The 24,176-nt window shown below is 32.0% G+C and overlaps 1 protein-coding gene across 1 annotated transcript; it reads right to left on the bottom strand.

Moving 5' to 3' along the window:
* Positions 1–661: 661 nt before the first annotated feature.
* Positions 662–23,783, bottom strand: LOC124439927 (serine/threonine-protein kinase Nek10-like). Its single transcript, XM_046990221.1, is given in 35 exon segments — positions 662–691; positions 1,511–1,566; positions 2,310–2,570; positions 3,083–3,272; positions 3,972–4,078; positions 5,129–5,171; positions 5,303–5,373; positions 5,802–5,931; positions 6,005–6,083; positions 6,390–6,492; positions 7,190–7,233; positions 7,236–7,310; positions 7,451–7,496; positions 8,193–8,333; positions 10,426–10,554; positions 10,710–10,812; positions 11,497–11,561; positions 12,173–12,265; positions 13,142–13,203; positions 13,347–13,389; positions 16,649–16,724; positions 16,891–16,982; positions 17,070–17,109; positions 17,637–17,726; positions 17,850–17,954; positions 18,691–18,770; positions 19,205–19,272; positions 19,637–19,715; positions 20,571–20,612; positions 20,728–20,812; positions 22,475–22,512; positions 22,645–22,705; positions 22,822–22,910; positions 23,301–23,352; positions 23,578–23,783. Coding segments are annotated over 33 exon segments (2,634 nt in total). The 5' UTR covers positions 23,610–23,783; the 3' UTR covers positions 662–691; positions 1,511–1,566; positions 2,310–2,489.
* Between the last annotated feature and the right edge of the window lie 393 nt (positions 23,784–24,176).

Raw genomic sequence — 24,176 nt, 5'->3', positions numbered from 1 at the left:
GACTAACAGACTTTACAAATTGGTTATGCACCTATTAGTTTCAACCAACTATTTATGAAAGAACAATATGTACCTTGAGAGGTTAACGTGTTTTGAGGTGAAATAGAGGAAGACTGGTCATATCCAAAACTTAAATCAATTATTTCCTTTGATCCTTCAAGTACCTACAAAAAAGCAAGTACGTAGAAGTTAATTTGGGTTAACAACTAATGAAAGATGTAGCTAAAAAACTTACTTTCTTTATCTCACTTTTCAAATTAAACGAACTGGTTTGCTTGTAAAATAAGGCTCGCTTAAATTTCTCCACAACTCGTCGATTTTCATCGCATTTCAGCGATGGCGGAAGCTGAATAGAAATATATCACGCATTCAAACTGGAAAGCTAGTTTAACCATGATGTACGAAAAATTTTGAGAAGGCAGACACAACATGAATAGTAGACTTTTAAAAGTCAACAAAAACACACAAAAAAGCAGAGAATAGATAAGAAAGGACGTACTTTTATAGGCTTTTACGATTGAAAAAACGTATGATGTAGAAACTTAAAAAATTCACGATGTACATAATCCATAAATATGTACTACCTGAGTAATGAATATTATTTTATGCAATTGATTTAAAATTTGTAGAATAGGGTCGTTGATTTGTCGTACTTTTCTTGGTGAGATGGTTAAGGTGGCCGCTGCCGTGGCTGTAAAAGCAATAAAAAGAACAATATCATGGTGAGATGGTTAAGGTGGCCGCTGCCGTGGATGTAAAGGTAATTAAAACAACAATGTCATGGTGAGATGGTTAAGGTGGCCACTGCCGTGGATGTAAAAGCAATAAAAAGAACAATATCATGGTGAGATGGTTAAAGTGGCCGCTGCCGTGGATGTAAAAGCAATTAAAACAACAATGTCATGGTGAGATGGTTAAGGTGGCCGCTGCCGTGGATGTAAAGACAATTAAAACAACAATGTCATGGTGAGATGGTTAAGGTGGCCGCTGCCGTGGATGTAAAGACAATAAAAACAATAATGTCATGGTGAGATGGTTAAGGTGGCCGCTGCCTTGGATGTAAAAGCAATTAAAACAACAATGTCATGGTGAGATGGTTAAGGTGGCCGCTGCCTTGGATGTAAAGACAATTAAAACAACAATGTCATGGTGAGATGGTAAAGGTGACCGCTGCCTTAAATGTAAAGACAATTTAAATAATAATGTCATAGTGAGATGGTTAAGGTGGCCGCTGCCTTGGATGTAAAGTCAATTTAATCAACAATGTCATGGTGAGATGGTTAAGGCGGCCGCTGCCTTGGATATAAAGACAATTTAAACAATAATGTCATAGTGATCATACAAATGAATAGCAAGAAAACGGAAAGATTGTTCATCAGTTTTAGAGATTGCACACATGTGAATTTATTAAAAGAAAGAGCAAATAGCTTTTAAATCGAAAATATAATAATACCTATCTGTCTTTCAAGCTAAAGAAATATTAATTTCATAAAATTTGTTCTGAACATACGTGGCCTTGTTTTTTGTTGCATAGAGCCACGTCTTCTTCCCATCTCCACTGATGAACTATACGTAAAAAGAACAGAATGATTAAAATTATTAAAAAAATGAAATGATTACACAAATCTTTATGCATGGTACACTTAATGTACATAAAATGTAAGGCTTTAGAAAAACACCGTATGAAAATATGTTTCTTTGATTTGTGAAGTATACAAGCAACAACAATTTCCCACAAACAAATAATCAAGATTATGATTAGAATATGATTAAAATTAATACGTTTGCAAATCTATAAAAACTTGTGGCTATTTTATTCTAATTCTCAAATACTGCAGTTCAAACACATATTTTCTAATTGCTGTGATGCGGTAACAGAGAAAAAATTGGAAAAGCCACAAAAATTGCTGCAAGAATGGGAACGAGAAAGCCACGAAAATATTATGTTGTAATTCTGAAGTCAAGAAGACGCAACCATGTTCTAAAGACTGGTCAATAGGTGCATTGCAAGAAAATACCCACAATTTTTTACTAATTAATTTGTGTTTGATTTTGATTTTGTAACAACTACACCATTAGATAAACTTCATTTCCCTAAAGTTACGTAGAACAGAATTTGCCAGAAAATCTTTTTACGATTATGGATGAAAATTTTAGCAGTTAGTCTCTTATGAGCAAACCCTGATTAAATAAAGTTTTACACCCTATAGAAATGAATAATACAACAATAATAATCAATAATGCTTCTAAATTTTGACAATCTTAGAAATTACACGTCAGAGAGCTCCTAAATTGTATTACTGGTGTACCTGGACTGTGTCCTTCGTTTCGTTGGATCTGGAGATAAGGTTGGTGAGATAAGACTTGGTACAGCTTTACTGTTTATGGAAGAAAGATCCAATGCCAGTGGGCGTCTGCTATATTTATGTCGTGCTGGGGAATACGGCAAATCAGAAATTTCATCTTCACTTCTGAGATTGCTCTCATTTTCATGTTTTGCAAAAAATATCCTCGCTGCTACTTGAGCTACACGCCTCAACATGGGGATTGGTGATTTTGGAAGAATTTCCCTATTAAGCCAAATATACATAGAGTTTTGTCACTATTTATACTGAAATTTCACACTAAATCTGAACGTCATGACCCTCAAGACATGCCTGACAAGAATATGACAGCAAAAATAACTCGAAAAGGATATTGGGTTTTTTTGGACGACGCAGTAATCATAAAATCAACGCAACTAATATTACATCACTTTGCCAATTTCAGTAATTATTATAACACGGACAACATAAACTTCATACTCATCAAACAAAACTGAACGCACATCACACTAGATTGAGATAACTTTCTTATTAAAGATCAAATTCCCGGACTTGATGTAATTGAACTGAAAATGTTGAAAAACATACTTTGATGAGAAATTCCAAAAGCTTTTTATGGTATTTATATAAAAAAATTATTTTGCCTGATAAAGAAAAACACCGCCCATCATAGTTCTCTATGGATGTGAAAATCAATCTTCAGCATACCATGCAGAATGTAGTGTCTAAACTTGTCTTATAATTCGTAATTCACATACTTGACCAAGTTCTGTCGAAGTTGTCTTCCTCAGCATTTCGACAGCATCTAGAGTAATCTCACTATCCTCATTATTCAGGCTATGATATCCTGAACTGCTTGATTCAACCTTCATTTTATCGGAACGTTCTTGACTTGCCCAGAATAAACGATGATAGTTCTTCATGTTTGTGTTTGCCTCGTTCCAATGCCTAAAGATAGCAATATTATAAAGCAATTTTAATATTTCTAGTCAGTCACTACTGAAGAAATATTTTTGCTCATTTAAATATTATTGCTAATCACACCAGTCACGTACACATAGGTTTTAGTACTTTTTTTGTATAGTTGTTTATAACCAATGTCCACTCTCCTCATAGTACACCTGAATTTCTTCCAGTCAAGTATGAGGATAAGGACGAATCCAGATCATTTTATAGGTTTCCTCAGACTCTCTCATGTCGAAAATTCTGCTTTAATGGTATACTTCAATAATTCAGCAGTCTCGACTACTCAAGTCATTTTTAAGGGTATGAATTTTTATCTTTTAAAAAGAAAAAATCTGTATGCATGCGTTCTGCCAGAAATACAACCATGAGATGAAATTCATCACATAAGAAATACCAGATGTTTACTGTATTTGCACAGGCTTATGCAGAAGGAAGAGGCCTTTGAGAGAACTCCCTCAAGAGCAGATCAGTGCAAGCCTGAGACCGAAGGTCGGAAGTCCTCACAAACCTCTCCGAGGTTTGCATAAGCTCATGCAAACACGAAAAACATTATTTATTTCTTTCGTAAAATAACAAGAATGCGAAACAGATAAATCTAAAGTCTGATCATGAGTTTGCAAACACCTTCATTCGAGTGTACTATGAAGAAAATTACAATCTAATACAAAAAAATGAGCTAACCTTTGCGTTCTCTTACGCTCATGTGTTAATTTCTTTTGCAGGCTGAGTTCGGCTATCCTTAGTTGATCAGTGTATTTCATTAACACGTCACTGATAATGGAGCCAACCTAAAGGAAAGTAGAACGTTGATGTGTTGGTATATTTTACTAGTGTACGATATTGTAAAACAAGACTTGGTAGTAGTTAAAGCATAAATATAGCTATGAACAGAGTATTTGTCATGGTTAATGACAATTGAGTAGTTATTAAAAGAGTTGTTGAAAACCAAAACGAAGATAGCTATAAAATTAAATGAAACGATGCATTTCGGCAAACTTCTCATCAGATGTCATGTCTGCTTAAATGAAAACCAAAATTAACTTCTATTTATAATGAAGAAAAGGAAGAATGTCTAATCCCTTGTTCTGCCGTCAAAAGGATTATGTCTTTAACTTGCCCTTGTTTTAACCGTTCTCCACTAAAAGAACGTGTAGGTATGTATCATTTTGTGTTAATTGGATAGTCAAAATATTGTAAACATTTCAACATCAACATTCTTTCAAACTGGAAAGTAACTATGGTTTCTTTTGATATTTAAACTGATACGTGTGTACTTGGTGTTGGAGTCATAAAACTGATACGTGTGTACTTGGTGTTGGAGTCATAAAACCGATACGTGTGTACTTGGTGTTGGAGTCATGAAACTGATACGTGTGTACTTGGTGTTGGAGTCATAAAACTGATACGTGTGTACTGGTGTTGTGATACGTGGAGTCATAAAACTGATACGTGTGTACTTGGTGTTGGAGTCATAAAACTGATACGTGTGTACTTGGTGTTGGAGTCATAAAACTGATACGTGTGTACTTGGTGTTGGAGTCATAAAACTGATACGTGTGTATAAAACTGATACGTGTTAGGAGTCATAAAACTGATACGTGTGTACTTGGTGTTAGAGTCATGAAACTGATACGTGTGTACTTGGTGTTGGAGTCATGGTGACCAAGTATTCTGGTAGAATAACACAAAACCACTAAATTTAGTATCACTAGATTTTGTATAATTGTGTAGCACAAATGAATATCATTTCAACTACAAAAAGTGACAAATCCACCATGTTATACGTTAGAAGATTGAACATGCAACATTACGCTATAAGGAATAATGCATTCAGTTACCTCTATAACATCCGGTCGGTTTTTTGGGTCACGAGTTATGCATCTACAATAGGAAGGCGACATGACGTTGCACACAGCAATGTTAATGAGCTTTCAATAAGCACAAAACTTACTCACCAATAGATATTGATATAAATTTATAATCGTCATAATATCGTTAAGGACATTACCTACCTTTCTACTGTCAAAACCAGTTTTTCGGAGTAAGTGCCTTTAGGAATTTCTTCGTAATCAGCTTCCACAATCTTAAAAAAATATTCTGTTATAACCAGGATTTCATCAAATCATCACTTATGGTCCTAAGATAAAGCTGAAGAAGCTGGAAATAATGGTAACTTTCCACCAGGTAAAAGACCGGGTGGACATGGTAACTTTCCACCAGGTAAAAGACCAGGTGGACATGGTAACTTTCCACCAGGTAAAAGAGCAGGTGGACGTGTTACATAATGATGAATGGGTTGAATGGTTCAATAGCAAATGAGAACAATATTTTGTGTGCACCACATTCGACTTGTTTTAGATCAAAATCACTTCAGCAGAAAGTTAGTTAGGATGAGTTTTTAAGGGAGAATTAGTTAGGATGAGTTTTTAAGGGAGAGTTAGTTAGGATGAGTTTCTAAGGGAGAGTTAGTTTGGATGAGATATAGAGATGCATAAACATTTACATGTTTACCTTAGTGGCCAATTGTAAAAGATTAGAAGAATAAAACGGCGGATCAAGAGTGGCCATTTGATAAAGTAGACAACCAGCTGCCCAAATATCTGCTTTTTCACCGTACGGCAAGTGTTGAAGAATTTCAGGACTGTAAGGAATAGTTGAGATAAATACAATAATTGCTACAAGCTCAACATTAGAATGAGAGATAAGTTCATTACCACCAATACAACATTGTTCCAACGACAGACGTGAGTTCACTTGCATCAGGCAATTTTTGTCTTGCTAAACCTAGGTCAGCTAAAACCAAACCATGAATGTTTAAGATTACAGCAGTCAACAGGGATGTTGGCCTCAAAGATGAATTTTAAAAAATTAAAAAGTTTGACCCTTTTGAGAAATATCTGTTAAGAAAGTGCGTACCGATTAATGCATTATTAAAAATTTTTGTCATCACCTAAAGGTAAATTTTCAACCCCCAGTACGGACAGCGTCGTACTGATTTTTTGAATTTTCTATTCACACTTATAAACTAAATTTGAACAAGCTAAATTGTAATGAATTATGAATGTACTCTCCAAATACTTTGCATGGAATGAAACTTACTTATTGTTACTTTATCATTTAAGCCAAGCATCACATTGTTTGGCGTGAGATCTCGATGGACAATATGTTTCTCCTTATGAAGATATCGTAATCCAAGAATGATCTAAAAGAAATAGTTGTTGAACTTGTAATTTTTCTAAAGGTCAAGAGTTTAGCTTTACTTAATAAGAAACTGTTTGAAAAGATGCAGGCCAAGCATACCTAACATTAGTGGTACAGAAAAGCCTACATTACTGGTATTGGTTGGCAGCCTACTGCTTTCAGTTCTTGAAGAATATAAAAACTAATTAAACACATCGTCCTACTGTGGGCGGCATAATGTCATGAATTTCTTTGTAAAATAGCAAAGCAAATTACGATGTAGATGCACATAAACTGGCAAAATCTAGCGTCACTTTGAAAACTGGTTTATTCTTTCCTGAAAAACAAACCCACTTTAGTGTAAATGATTGTTGTGAGGAAAGTTTGTTGACGTGCACGTCATGATGCTATCACATTGACACGACCAAATGTTGGAAATATTTCATGTGTAAATACACAGTAACATGCAGTAGTTTCGACAGCGGTTGATTTGAATATTGTCACTTAAGATTTGTGGTTCATTCTCAGAATTTGAGCATCTACATCGAATGCACTCCATGCTCGTAGTTTAGAGCTTCCAATATCACTTTTTTATTAGAAATTACTCATTTGAGCGAGTCTTTTCAATATGTATCTTAAAATTTTAGCATTCTCATATTAGGTATGTGCGATCTATGTAATATATACATATCAATTGTATACAGAAAAATAAATTGAACCTGAATAAATATCTTCCATATTCTGTCTTCTAAAAACTTTTCTTTTTTTCTTTTAGTGAATTAAAATGCTCAGTAAGAGGTGCTCCATCAATGTATTCCATAATTACATACAAGGTGTTTGCTATATACGATCAACAGAAATCACATTGTATTTTTCAAAATTTCATGAAGAGATCAATGTTTCTCTTGTGCTTTGAGTAAAAGGTTTAGAGTCAATTAGAGCAAAAAAAAATTAATAACCGTCGAAAATGATTTACTCACATTGATGAAATGCTTTTACGTACTTTACAACATTAGGATGATTCAACTATATGAAAAAATACAAGCAAGCAGAAGAGATGAAGACAAAATTTTGAATTGGTTGGATTAACATAATTAGACTTTAGATTGGATTTCTTAAGGTGGCAAAAATTACTGATCGACCGAAAAAGTGGTTTCTATGTTATTCTTATGTGAACAATAGTTAACTGCATCATAAAAATGTTAACAGCATGTTAGAACAGTAGGCTACATTAAGTACGTGAGGATGAAATAGAGAGAACTTGAGCGAAATATGCTAGCTGGCATTATTCAATATTAACGAATACAACACACTTATGACTAATGAGATGTATTAAGTTTATTCATTACTGTTTTATAGTAATGCAAGGATTTATAAATAAAAACAGGAATCTAAAGATAGTGCATTGTTTCATACATTATTTTATTCCTCAAACTCTCAGTTTATTATAATTCATGTATCAAAAGGACGAACTTAAGCCATCTCAAGAGCTAGGTTGACTTAAATCGTAGTTAAACCTGGGTGAGTACTAAGCAAAAAAATTAACCCTGTGAATTGGACTTTGAAAACAACGTACTTCATGTTAATTTAATCAAGACATCACCTAAACACAGATTACTGGCGCGATGTACGGGTTTTAAACATTACATCTATTTTACTTCAAAGCATTACGTACTTCCTACATATTTTAATTAAAAACTTGAATAAATACAAAATATACACCTGCTCTTTTAGAAACTTTGTTTCTTGAATGATATTTCCTGAACTCTTGTTTCTTTCAGATGTAGTTTTTCCAAGATTAGGATTAGTGAGTAATATTTCCTTCATGGCAAAGAATGTTCCATCACCGTTTTTCTTACACACCTTAACATAAGTTACGCAATGAGGCAAAATACGTAATTTGCAACATTGAATGAGATTGTAACTAAATGTGGTGTACACTTTATTACTATATTATAATTCTACAAAACAATTATACTATATTATAATTCCATTGGCTATGAATTTCCAAAGAATAAATTCAACCTATCAATGGGCTGTTATAAATTATTTTGCCTATAGCTGGATCTGCCAATGCTAACAACAACTCAGAGATTAGGAAATAACACAAGAAAATGTAGCTTTACAATCCTAACAGAAATAAATATGACAGTGTAAGTATAAGACAGTATAACTAAAATAGATGAGAAGCTGAAATTAAATATTTTGAAGATTGTAGTATACAGACCATGTTACACACCACCATGTTTAGTATCTGTGTAACAAATCATGTAAGAAATACCATGCAATAGATACCGCTTATTACTTATTACATACCATGTAGAACGTATCATATAGTATGTCTTACATATCATGTACAACGTATCATATAGTATGTATTACATACCATGTAGAACGTATCATATAGTATGTATTACATACCATGTAGAACGTATCATATAGTATGTATTACATACCATGTAGAACGTATCATATAGTATGTATTACATATCATGTACAACGTATCATATAGTATGTATTACATACCATGTAGAACGTATCATATAGTATGTATTACATAGCATGTAGAACGTATCATATAGTATGTATTACATACCATGTAGAACGTATCATATAGTATGTATTACATACCATGTAAAACGTATCATATAGTATGTATTACATATCATGTAAAACGTATCATATAGTATGTATACTACATAGAACGTATCATATAGTATGTATTACATACCATGTAGAACGTATCATATAGTATTAATTACATACCATGTAGAACTGTATCATATAGTATGTATTACATATCATTAACATATCATGTGTGTGTACTATACAATGTATTATTTACCAACAAAAAGATCACCATTAGTATTCCTATATGTATTAACATCATATAGATAGAAGTTCTATATGCATGAACCAACGTGTATACGTATGTATTTGTAATGTGACATTATCAATGTATCGTATCATATAGAATGTATTACTCATGTAGTATGTATTATATAGCATATGTATTCACATAGCATGTATCCATTGTACAATATGTGATATAATCCAGACGCATATGTATGTAGTACACGTATATCATATACCATGATTGTATGCATTAACCTTGAACATAATGACCAACATAATGAATTGTTCATAGATAGATGTATTATATGCAAGTATGATTGTATCATATTATGTACATACGTATGTAGAATTATCATATAGAAATATAAATAATAATGTAAACGTATATTAACATCATACATATCATGTATCAGTATGCTATTATTATTACATGTGAACATGTCATATATATCAATATGCATGTATGACATGTACATATAGCATGTAAATGTATTACATAGATATGTATCAATATATTTCATGTAGAAGTATAATATTATTGTATGTATTTAGAACCATGTAGAACATATCATATGAATATTGTATCATCCAATAATAGTATATAGTAAGTATGTATGTATTACAATGTAAAACGTATCATATAGTGTGTATTACATACCATGTATGAATCATATAGTATGTATTACATACCATGTAGCACATTCATATAGTATGTATTACATACCATGTAAAACGTATCATATAGTATGTATTACATAGCATGTAGTGTGTATCATATAGTATGTGTTACATACCATGTAGAACGTATCATATATATGTATTACATACCATGTAGAACGTATCATTAGTATACATACTACACGGACCTTACCATACTAAACATACGACCTAAAATATCTGCACGTAAATCTGTGCTTTTCAATGGTTTTAATTTACATATTTTCTCATCAAGTCACGCAATCTGAATCACCCCAACCCTATCTGTATTTACAAAGAATTCCTTAACACTGACCATGTGTGTGGTGGACTAAACAATGTATTATTTGATGCCAACAAAAAAAGATCACCATTAGCTACTTCCTAAAATGACGTAACTAACCTTATAAACACTACCAAATGCACCAGATCCAAGAAGTTCTAAAACTGCATAAGAACCAACGGTGCGTGAAGGAGCGCGTTTTCTATTTGTCGCCTCAATGTTTGAAGTCATTAAACTCAACTGGTCATCCTTGTAATAGATAAGAAATTGATTACTCGATGTACGTATTTATTATATTAACATTCTATGCTTTTCAAATAACGCAAACTGAATCCAAGAATTGAACAATTTGTGATATAATCCAAGACGAGCGAGCATACTGTGAAACAAGACCTAACACGAACCGAAAGATTTCCAATTTTCTCCACCAATGATTGATATGCATTAAGATCTTGAACATAATGACCAACATCAATGAATTGTTCAAAGATTTCAGGAGGAAAAAGACTGCAAGAAATGATTGTTTCAAAATATCGTTCCACAATACGTATGCCGAATTAAAACATAATTAAAAATATAAATAATAATGTACAAAACGTATATTAACATCATACATCAATCTATGTATTGCAATGTAACTGCTATTATTATTCACTATGTGAACAATGTCGGTTTTGATTGATCAACTACCTGCAAACCGTCTGACAAGGACAAATAAGCGAAAGTTTTAAAAATGTTTTACATTGATATGTTTCAATAATATTTCAGTTCGTTGAAGTGAATAATAAAACAATTATTGAATTCGGCTTTCGAATCGCAGCTTCGCTTCGGCAGAAAACATTGACCTCGGTCTGAATGATTCTTGATATCATCCAATAATAGTTTATTAGTAAGTTTTTCGTGTCTTCACAATGCAATAATTTTGTAGTCCAACAAAGTGTAAGCAAATATCTTTTGCCCAAGTTGATGAATTGCAATAAAATTATTTTGATAACTCAGAAAGCACATTGAAATACATTTGTTTCAATTTTTCTTATTCTAAAAATCAATATAAGTATTGAATAAACTGAATACGACACTGACGTGTTTATTAAAATAATAAAGCGTGTTTCAGGAAAACTACAAAATTTCTCAATGATAACGGTACATTGCATATCACATTTTCAGTCAAAGCGTGTAAAATTAACATACATTTTAAACAGTTGACGATTTCTTTCCATACTGAAGAGATATCGAAGAGCCCTCAATGCACTCTTCTATAACAAGAAATTTAATATATTATACGATATTAAAAATAAATTAAACATAGTTATATTTAGCTGTGGCGAATCAACATACACATGCAGCTGCATTGTAATAAGAAATAACGCTTTCATTCATTGAAATGGCTTTTCAAATGTGCTGTAGAAAAGCAAATGGCAAGGCACCAAACTTAAGATAGTATTAATGCAATATAGTTTCAGCCATAAATAATGAGAGAATTTCAAACAAAAATATACACCCTAAGTAAATTTACCATCAGTAACTAAACAAGACAATTTAAAGCCAATTCTATAGAAAAGATTTTGCATGAAGATATTTTATGTTCTACTCGTTGCCATGCGTTTTTTTAACCAGAGACAAAACTGTTTTAAAAATCAGTTTCAAAATGCACCTTGCATTGTAATCTACGTAAATATATTTTTCCATTCAAAAATTGAAAACCCATATTGAGCATGCGTATAGTCACAACACGAGCACTACTGAGCATTCGTAGAATTACAACACGAGAATTACTGAGCATTCGTAGAATTACAACACGAGAGTTACTGAGCATGCGTATAATTACAACACAAGAGCAGAATAAGAGTGATTACAGCATATCTACCTTCATTTCAAATGTTTTTTCTTCTTCCAACAAAACAGTTTTGCCAGGTGTCGTATAAACGATAAGAGAACTCAGCAAGAACAGACCATTTGACTGAAAAAAATGTTTAAAACATCACATACACATGAACATCGTGGGTTTATGTATATCTTACATGTACCCCGAACCTCCACTTATAAAGTATAAAACCTGAGATTACGCAGTATGCATATGTATCAAAAAATCATGCATTCGACATTGTGTATTGCACTTATATTTTAATAAAGCAAAAAAGAAGAACTCTTTAAAGTACAAATGTTGAAGATTTTCCTGCGCATTATACAACACATGGAAACATGCTTACTCACTATTTTTTTTTTTTCTTTGAATTGGCAGTAAACATTATTAATTCGTTGTACTCTCAACGGCAGAAAAATGCTGATTGATAGGTGAAATAAGAAACATGTGAATAGAATGTTAAAGGGTTTCTCTTTCAAGCTATATAAATCTAAAGCGCAAAACACTATATTAAATGCACGATTGACTGTAAAAGCTTGATCAGATTTTTTTATACACACACGTAAGCGCTTTTTGATTGGTTTATACACGGGAAGGATGGATTTATGAAAGGGGGGTAATTCATGGGTTTTATTATACAGCAGTGATATGTGAACATTATATTATAAATTATAGTATATTTAAAATATAGAAATCACTTTCAACACCAAGGTTTTTTATACTAAGACAGCCAGTATTACTCTCACGCTAAACATGCAGTTGTTGTCAGCTGACATACTGTATCTACAACATGGCCTAAAGCATAATTCTGCCAATTCATTCTAATTATGGATCGAAATACACACATATTTTTGACTTTCAACAAAGTGGAGAAAGCAAAAAAAAAACTATCGTTCAATTAGTTTCTCGATAGCCATTCTACTATGATGTATCAAATGTAATGTATTTTTACCATTATGAAATTACACTTACCTGAATTATTTCTTGGGCATTTGCATCATTCAGTGATAGTTCTGTAAGAGCTGTGCAGACAGCTGTATAGAAAAAACATAGACGATTTATAAATAATCCATATTCAAACACACAAAAAAACTCAGCAGCCAAAAGATAAACACATGTAAGTATGTCTATACAAATTAATTCTGACAGCCAAAAATAAACCATAACAAAACTATACCTGACTTAAGTGACAATATTTCAGCAGTACTATTGCCATCAACCTAAGTAAAAAAGAGTAATATGATTTACAGACAAAAGGATGCATATGCAAAAGGTGATGCACTTAGCAAGTTTCAAACCTGTATAATTACCGTGAATCATTAGTAACGTGTCATAGCATGTGTTTGATTGTAATCGTCTTGTTCGCGAGTTTTTCATCACGTGTCCCATATATGATCATGTATATGTAAACGTACTTAGATCAAGGTATATACTGTACATGTATGTTTTACGAATATTCACGTACTTAAATTATTGTTACTCAGGTATGTTGACATAGGTTCACGTACTTAGATCAAGGTATACACTGTACATGTATGTTTTACAAATATTCACGTACTTAAATTATTGTGACTCAGGTATGTTGACATAGATTCACGTACTTGATCAAGGTATACACTGTACATGTATGTTTCACGAATATTCACGTACTTAAATTATTGTTACTCAGGTATGTTGACATAGATTCACGTACTTAGATCAAGGTATACACTGTACATGAATGTTTTACAAATATTCACGTACTTAAATTATTGTGACTCAGGTATATTGACATAGATTCACGTACTTGATCAAGGTATACACTGTACATGTATGTTTCACGAATATTCACGTACTTAAATTATTGTTACTCAGGTATGTTGACATAGGTTCACGTACTTGATCAAGGTATACACTGTACATGAATGTTTTACAAATATTCACGTACTTAAATTATTGTTACTCAGGTATGTTGACATAGGTTCACGTACTTGATCAAGGTATACACTGTACATGAATGTTTTACAAATATTCACGTACTTAAATTATTATTACTCAGGTATGTTGACATAGGTTCACGTACTTAGATCAAGGTATACACTGTACATGTATGTTTTACAAATATTCACGTACTTAAATTATTGTTACTCAGGTATGTTGACATAGATTCACGTACTTAGATCAAGGTATACACTGTACATGTATGTTTTACGAATATTCACGTACTTAAATTATTGTTACTCAGGTATGTTGACATAGATTCACGTACTTAGATCAAGGTATACACTGTACATGTATGTTTCACGAATATTCACGTACTTAAATTATTGTTACTCAGGTATGTTGACATAGATTCACGTACTTAGATCAAGGTATATACTGTACATGTATGTTTTACGAATATTCACGTACTTAAATTATTGTTACTCAGGTATGTTGACATAGGTTCACGTACTTAGATCAAGGTATACACTGTACATGAATGTTTTACGAATATTCACGTACTTAAATTATTGTGACTCAGGTATGTTGACATAGATTCACGTACTTGATCAAGGTATACACTGTACATGTATGTTTTACAAATATTCACGTACTTAAATTATTGTTACTCAGGTATGTTGACATAGGTTCACGTACTTAGATCAAGGTATACACTGTACATGTATGTTTCACGAATATTCACGTACAGAAATTATTGTTACTCAGGTATGTTGACATAGGTTCACGTACTTAGATCAAGGTATATACTGTACATGTATGTTTTACGAATATTCACGTACTTAAATTATTGTTACTCAGGTATGTTGACATAGGTTCACGTACTTAGATCAAGGTATACACTGTACATGTATGTTTTACGAATATTCACGTACTTAAATTATTGTTACTCAGGTATGTTGACATAGATTCACGTACTTAGATCAAGGTATACACTGTACATGTATGTTTTACAAATATTCACGTACTTAAATTATTGTTACTCAGGTATGTTGACATAGATTCACGTACTTAGATCAAGGTATACACTGTACATGTATGTTTTACGAATATTCACGTACTTAAATTATTGTTACTCAGGTATGTTGACATAGATTCACGTACTTAGGTCAAGGTATACACTGTACATGTATGTTTCACGAATATTCACGTACTTAAATTATTGTTACTCAGGTATGTTGACATAGATTCACGTACTTAGATCAAGGTATATACTGTACATGTATGTTTTACGAATATTCACGTACTTAAATTATTGTTACTCAGGTATGTTGACATAGGTTCACGTACTTAGATCAAGGTATACACTGTACATGAATGTTTTACGAATATTCACGTACTTAAATTATTGTGACTCAGGTATGTTGACATAGATTCACGTACTTGATCAAGGTATACACTGTACATGTATGTTTTACAAATATTCACGTACTTAAATTATTGTTACTCAGGTATGTTGACATAGGTTCACGTACTTAGATCAAGGTATACACTGTACATGTATGTTTCACGAATATTCACGTACAGAAATTATTGTTACTCAGGTATGTTGACATAGGTTCACGTACTTAGATCAAGGTATATACTGTACATGTATGTTTTACGAATATTCACGTACTTAAATTATTGTTACTCAGGTATGTTGACATAGGTTCACGTACTTAGATCAAGGTATACACTGTACATGTATGTTTTACGAATATTCACGTACTTAAATTATTGTTACTCAGGTATGTTGACATAGATTCACGTACTTAGATCAAGGTATACACTGTACATGTATGTTTTACGAATATTCACGTACTTAAATTATTGTTACTCAGGTATGTTGACATAGGTTCACGTACTTAGATCAAGGTATACACTGTACATATATGTTTTACGAATATTCACGTACTTAAATTATTGTTACTCAGGTATGTTGACATAGGTTCACGTACTTAGATCAAGGTATATACTGTACACGTATGTTTTACGAATATTCACGTACTTAAATTATTGTTACTCAGGTATGTTGACATAGGTTCACGTACTTAGATCAAGGTATACACTGTACATGTATGTTTTACGAATATTCACGTACAGAAATTATTGTTACTCAGGTATGTTGACATAGGTTCACGTACGTGATCAAGGTATACACTGTACATGTATGTTTCACAAATATTCACGCACTTAAATTATTGTGTACACGTATGTTCCACGTGCGTGTCAACCAGTGATAAAAACGTACGCAAACCATGCGTTTTAGGTATTCATATTCAAAACAGCATAATATTTACGTTATACATAAATTACGTATACATAATTTTTTTTGCAATCCTACACCTTTGTATAGTATATAATTCATGATTTCCACGAAAATCAAGTTTTTTGATGACTGGAAAAAACACTGATTACTGAGGTAAAAAGTTTCATTATTTTGTCGATAAATCTTTAAACAGTAAGAATATTTTATTTATGATAGGCACAACAAATTATTTCCGTTTAGGTCTTTACCTGAGATGAGTTTTTAAAATCGGATTCACTTGATTTCTCAAAAACATTTTGATCGTCATTGAACATTCCCTCTTTACTGAAGTGATAGTAAATACAATATCTTTAACAACTCCTGCATGCAAGCAACTGTTACTTTCAAATTGCTAAACATGCACTAAGCTGTCTTTATCACTTCTAAACGCACAAAGCATGTAAGCAAAGCATGACTTAGTGAGTGAAAAGCATGAATAAAATTTGCATACTGAAGTAGATTTAATAAAAATGGTATTCCTCCAAGTAAACGAACGTCATCACTGGAGTCTTGCTCTTCAGATAACTGAATGATAATCCACACCTGGAACAAGATTGGCAATTAAAACATTCAGTAGATGTATGTATCTTTTACAGGTATGTATCACGATATGATGAAAACAAAACTTACCAAGTACCACAAAAATTTTACATTGTCTGAATTGAGCAAGCTAAAAGAAGACCATAGCAAGAAATAGAGTATATAAAAATATTTTTGTTATAAATAAGGAAATGTTTTCTACAAGAATAAAAATTTGGGACGACGTAACGCATCAAAAGGCAGTTTTTCTTTTAGCCTTTTGCCTTTATTCGACTAGTGTCCATTAGCGTACAGTTGGAAAACTGATTTTAAAGTCGTTTGTAACTTCATGCAATTTATGTAATAAAATAAGAAACGTCTTCGAATACAATGAAAAATTTTTAACTACGCTGAAAACATCAAAAATATGAACGTTTAAAATGTCATATAAAAAGAGCAAATGGAGTGCACTAAAAACTGGTGAAAACAATCAAATATTTACTAGTTTTATGCCAAATTCGATTAACTTAACTGTTCGTGTCATAGAAATCAGCATTTCAAATAGAGGAAAAAGCTTCAAGAAAATTATTAGTGATACAAAAGTCCTTATATATACTTTTTTGTTGAATAAACATTTCGCTAACATGTATTCAGAGTAAAATGGCATTTAAAACATACCTTAAGCATGTTCGAATTCCATTATATAATTTCACTTGTTCCCTTACATTTACATTGGAACACAGTATCCTCAGTAGGTTTGCAGAGAGTCTGTTAAGTAAAGTATAAAATAATCATATATTAAAAAGCATTTCATTCAAATAACAAACGATAAACACATGATAATAAACTGATTTTAAAAAAGATCAAAAGTTATGAAATATAATCTCTTACTTTTTCAAAGGCATCTCATAGTTCTCAACAATACGAAGTAAGATTTCGGTGCAGTTCAACTCCCCAATAGCAGCCTTGGATGCATCACTTGACGTCTCTTTCTCACTTGTACAACATTCAAAAAACACATAAACTTCATTAAGTTTTTTAAAAGTTTTGATCGTCCAGATTAGTAGAACAGTGAAAAAAACTGTTTGTATTGACTGACGTTTAGAGACTAACATCCTTTGTTGTGGTAATTTAGAATCAACAACTTGTGTGTCTACAAACTTAAGTTGGTTTCGATGATGTGTTTATCTTAGCTAAGAAAATGATTAAAACAATTGTAAACTTTTCGATAGATAAACTCGCTTCAAATCTCTGTAAAAACTTCCCTACGTACGTAGAAGAGTCAAATACTTTTCTACAACAAAATTACTAGTTTCTGTACTTCTATCAGAAGCTCGGAGCCAGGATAAATTTTCTCTAAATTTAATGGCAGTGACAACAATTTGATGCGAAAAAAAGAAATAAATAAATTCAATCTATCAATTTAATCATCATTTGCTTCATATATCGTTGCTTCTTAAACAAAGATGTCGTTATGAACGAATACGTTGTATAGTGGAAATCGTGCCTTATCAAACGTTTAACAAAAAACTGAATATTTTGATTGATGAGTTTAGCATTTGCAACTTTTTTTTCTCTTCTCTTTAATTTTGGAGAAGTCAAACATTTTCGAGAAGGGCAGTTTTTGATTTTTACAAAATCATAATTCTTCGCAAATGCCAGGTTTTATAGGTATAATAAATCCTTTAAGATCAAAAATGCTAAATAAAATACAATGTCATAGAACATATACCTTTCACATAAACCAATTAGAGCAGAAAGAGAGCATTGAACAATCATAACATCTCTTGCAGAAACTAACATAACCAAAGGCTACATGCAAGAATATGACAAGCATTACAACCACAAAAAAAGCAAAGAAGTAGAAAATTTGCGTGAAACAGCAGCATTAAATGGAATAAACAGATTGAAAAGTACAAATATGTAAGGCCACAATTTGTCATATCAAATGCGTAAAAGAAAGAATTTTCACCAGAAAATATAACCATTTAAAGCCGCTGTTCAGATAAAATCTAATTAATTTATTATTTTCAACTGAATGTACATAAGAGAGAAGATAATTCTAGTTAAGTTTACGGCAATTGAAACGAAACGAAATGGCGTTTGTAAGCTAGAAAGTCAAAATTTCAACATGGATTTGATGTTAAAACTGCATTAATGTCTTCACAATGGAAACCTAGTTGGCAACGTATTGTAAGAAATAACAATGTAAATAAAACACAAAAAAAGTTAATTTGCAACGCAACCTTATGCACACCGCATCCTATCAGCCATTCGCGTTTCTTGTCATCAGTTGGTAGTTTTTGACAAATATCTGCAAACAAATATTGACAAAAAATAAGCCAGAACCTGAGCATAAAGGAGGAAGGAAGTCCCCTAACTTTCTTTAGAAGAAGAGCAATGACCCTCACTACATTTATTTATACATCCAAATATTATTGAAGCAAATATATTTCTATCCTATACCCTCCCCTCCCCCTCCCCACCAACACTTTTAGTCCTTTTCAATGAAAAACATGGACCAAGACATTTCCTTGACATGACAACACGTTAAAATGACAAAACGATTTCAAATAGTTTCAATATGGCCATTAAAACCAGCAATATAAATACGATTTTCTTTAAACTATATGGAAATTTGCAGTTAAACATAAATAGCTACAACCACAATACTGTACTTGTCATTTCTTTCAAGATATCCACAGTATATTCGTCATCAGTATCATCAAAATAATCCTTTGTCAAATCTTGTAACATCTTAAAAAATGCAACTCAAATGAAATTATTCTATATATGAAAATAATACAACACAGTGTAGACTGGACACCACAAAAAACTGTAAAATTTTTATGCACAGCAGATACATGAGATGGTATTTGCAAAATACTGTTCAAAATTGTTCTACATTGTGTATCTGAACACGGTTTACAACTACAAAACAGACTATAATAATACATTGTAATCATACAAGTTAACATTCCGCTGAAGCACAGCATAGCTACGTATGTATTCATATTATGCAGTACCTTAAATGGTCGATTTAGCGCCGCCGCGGTAAAGCGAGCATTTACGGTACTTCCAAAACATAAAGTACGTATCTTTTTGCAAATGTATAAAACTAGCAATAATATGCGTAGAATTTTTGTATATCTTATTATTTAAAGAATAAAGAACAAAAAAATTCTCATTCACGTTTTATTTCCCAACATGTCTTTACCAAAAGGTACATACCATGAGGAACATAAAAAATGTTACCATCTTTTACAAATTTTGAATAAAATATCTGGTTCAAAAACTGTCGATTGAACTCAACAATTTATATTTTGACGAATGTCTAAAACATTTCTGTAAAGTAGTTCATAAAAAAATAGCCAATGTGGGTAAAATTAGAATTTTTTATTCAATTTTTATGTTAAAAACATGCATTAAAACTTAAGTTTAAAAGAACAAAGATTTTATTTTAAATTTTCAGTTTTTCATAACGATGAGTTACATCTTTGCCTTGAAAAATCTTAAATCATCGTTCATTGCAAGAATTGCAATAAAGTTTTCAAATTTTGAATACAGTTGCAAACAATTAACGTTATGTAACGTGGACGCTAAATCACAAACCTGTGCAAGTGTTTTGATAGCACCAAGCTCGAAAAATAGTCTCTAAAATCATAAAAAAAATTACATGCATAATCCCCAGTCTTTCACTACATACGTAATTAAAAATGACACACATAAAAGCATGTATTTATATACGTAGACGATGCAGAAAAATTACCTGATATGTAGAATCTCGCAGTAAAATACGAAGACATGCAAACAATCGTAAGACGTTCTCCCTTGATGCCAAAGATATCCATTCTCTATTGGTGAATTTAATACATAAATATAAACACTCAATCCAATCATAAAGAAAGCATGCAGTTATTTTTTATAAAGTACAAGGATCATACATAGTTGTAGTTGTACTTTATGTTGACTAAATGAGTATTTCATTCAAAATCAGTCCATTTCTGGAGCATCAACAGTGTGTTCAAGTCAGTTTATTTATGAAACATTGACACTGTGTTCAAGTCAGTCCATTTATAGAACAATGATAGCGTGTACAAGTCAGTCCATTATTGGAGCATTGACACTGTGTTCAAGTCAGTTTATTTATGAAACATTGACAGTGTGTACAAGTCAGTCCATTATTGGAACATTGACAGGGAGTCCAAGTCAGTTTATTTATGAAACATTGACAGTGTGTTCAATTCAGTTTATTTAGGAAACATTGACACTGTGTCCAACTCAGTTTATTTATGAAACATTGACAGTGTGTTCAAGTCAGTCCATTATTGGAACATTGACAGGGAGTCCAAGTCAGTTTATTTATGAAACATTGACAGTGTGTTCAATTCAGTTTATTTAGGAAACATTGACACTGTGTCCAACTCAGTTTATTTATGAAACATTGACAGTGTGTTCAAGTCAGTTTATTTATGAAACATTGACAGTGTGTTCAAGTCAGTTTATTTATGAAACATTGACAGTGTGTTCAAGTCAGTTTATTTAGGAAACATTGACAGTGTGTTCAAGTCAGTCCATTTAGGAAAAGAATGGTTTGGACTCACAGTATCATAATGTGATTGTATGTGTAAGTTATATAGACTAGCAAAATCAAGAGAAAAACTGCTGACAATGTTTGATGATTGAAAGTTCCATATTCTTTGTGGTGATAGCCTTCAGAATCCAGTGTTTTGTGGAACAGTGACCGTCTGTGTGTTTATAAACATTATATGTTTGCTACATATAAAGCAGTCACAGAAATTAAATTATAAATGTGAGCTACATCTAGTAGTGGGTAAGCCAGTCCAAATTTTTACTTTTCCAATGAATGCAAATTTTCCAGGAAAATTATAATTCTTTTCTTCCAAATATTATTTCTATTCAGTGTTTTTCTAGTCCATGAACAAAAAATATTTGCATTGTAAAAATAGAAAGACTACATACATAGCTTTTACTCTAGACACAAGATAAACAGTAAACAATGGATGTAAGCACAATATGCACAAGTTCTATAGCAGACACTCAGTGTACATATATTATGCCAAAGGTATGTATACAGTAAGTATCTCTTTTGTCAAAAGCATGAATCGATATACAGGGGGGTGCCATCTCTCCAAACATAAGAGTTCACCCCCTAAATAAATTGCTAACCCCTCTAAGAAACCTGTAAGAAACATTTTAACCCCCCCTATTTTTAGCAAAAGAAATCAGTAGTACGGTTGAACTGAGTTTTTCTGGGCAATGTTTCAACTTTCTTCACAACCTCTGATAGCTGCCCTACCGGACCATGCTACATTCTACACTGCTACATTGTCTTTCTTCACTTCCTTACCAGCTTACCCCCCACTCTTAAATATTTAGCACCACTCCCGTAAAAAACATGAAAATCTATCCATGGTCGAATGGAGTAAATATACTTTTGTACATATGCACAACATGAAATAAGCACATGACCAATATTAAATTACTAAACATACTTGTAAGCCAGACGATATGTCACCAGTCCCTCAAAAATCTAAGTGAAATATTTATATCACAATTAAAATAAGTAAAATTTTCTTTGACAACTATATACAACAACTTTTACTAATGTGAAACAATCATAACTTTGTATAAATTTACACTATTGATTTCAATTTTCAAATACCTGGTTAAAATAATTACTGCAAGCATGGGTTGAGAATACCCTAGTGCTTTGATATGTCGTCCTACATAAGCATATTAAAAAATGGATTAATTTTAATGTATTCAATAAATTAAGCTGCTTTCACTTCTAAGCCAATGTTCTAAGCATTTATTTTTAAAATAAAACAATCAAATTTACTTGAATTTCTCCAAACATTTTCTCTCACTGAATTCCTCTGAATCTTTCTCTGATTTAGCATCATTTTCACTGTCAGCTAACACATGTGGCTGAATTGAAAAAAAAAACACATTTTTTGCTCTATAGGATGCTTGTTTTTTAAACTATTAGGAAGCTCAACAATTTGAATAAGCAGTGGCACTGACAGCTCAAATTACAGTCAATATGTGTCATACCACAACTCTTCAACATCTTAAATATGCTTTATTGTATTTACTGTTTAGTACATTTTTTTAATATTGTAATGCATACAGACATGTAAGATTGGCGATGTTGATCAGTTTTTCAGATAAACTGTATTTGTTCACCATATTACTTGAGACCCCCAGACCGTTCATGCAACTGGTCCTTTATACAAACATAAAGCTTGTCAATACACATACATACTTTATAATGTAAATATATCTGATTTTCCAACAAAACATTCAGATGCAAACTACCTTTGGTGGATGATTTAAAACACTGAGCAGGTTTTTCAAAAGTTTTTCCTGGCTAGAAAGACAAAATCATACTTTAGGGCTTAGGATACTTTCTTGCAAAAAGTCATCAACATAAGACAATGAAATGTTCAAATCAGATCATAAACTTTACTCGTTATACTATATATTATTTAGCTTGCTTGAAAAGTTTTATTTCACCATCAAACGTTTCAATTGTACGGTTTAAAAGCCGTGGTTTGAAAAGCCATCAAATTGACAGTTGTAATAAGGAATTTACCTTCTTACAAATTCTGAAGGCTTTCCTGGCATCTTTCCATTGCATAAGAAAGAACATCCAGCTGAATAAATTGTATCTGATAGTGAAACAATATAGCTTTATGTGAAGCAAACGCTTGAATTAAACAACGAGAACGTATCTATATGATGCATAACTTCGAAAGAAAACATTCTTGTCTACAATAAACAAAACCCGAGAAGGCATTGCTATTGACGATTATTAGCATCCCAAAACTGGACGCTCTCGACCAATAAGATTTTAGCATTAATGATATTTTTGATAAGCGCATTTACAAGAAATTAAGAATAGGTACGTAGTACCAAATGCGAAAGAAAATGAAAATTCCTTCTAGTTTCTCAACATCAAACGCTTTTTTGCTTGAGTGAACATAAACTTTAAGTCCCAAATTCACAAAACTTTAAGCCGGTTTAACGTCTAGAAATGACCAATTATTTATCGGGGGCGGATAAATTAAACTTGAAATCACATTTGAAATTAAACAGACAGAAAATCAATCGATACAATAAATTTCAATTTAATCAACTAATTATGAGTTTACAATAAAAATCACTTCATTAAAATACTTGAAAAAATTGAGA

Source organism: Xenia sp. Carnegie-2017, unplaced genomic scaffold (assembly GCF_021976095.1).
Source record: "Xenia sp. Carnegie-2017 unplaced genomic scaffold, XeniaSp_v1 HiC_scaffold_2, whole genome shotgun sequence".
In the NCBI taxonomy this organism is placed as follows: Eukaryota; Metazoa; Cnidaria; class Anthozoa; order Malacalcyonacea; family Xeniidae; genus Xenia; species Xenia sp. Carnegie-2017.
Note: the sequence above shows the minus strand (reverse complement) of the source record. Positions and strands in the feature narration are given on the sequence as shown.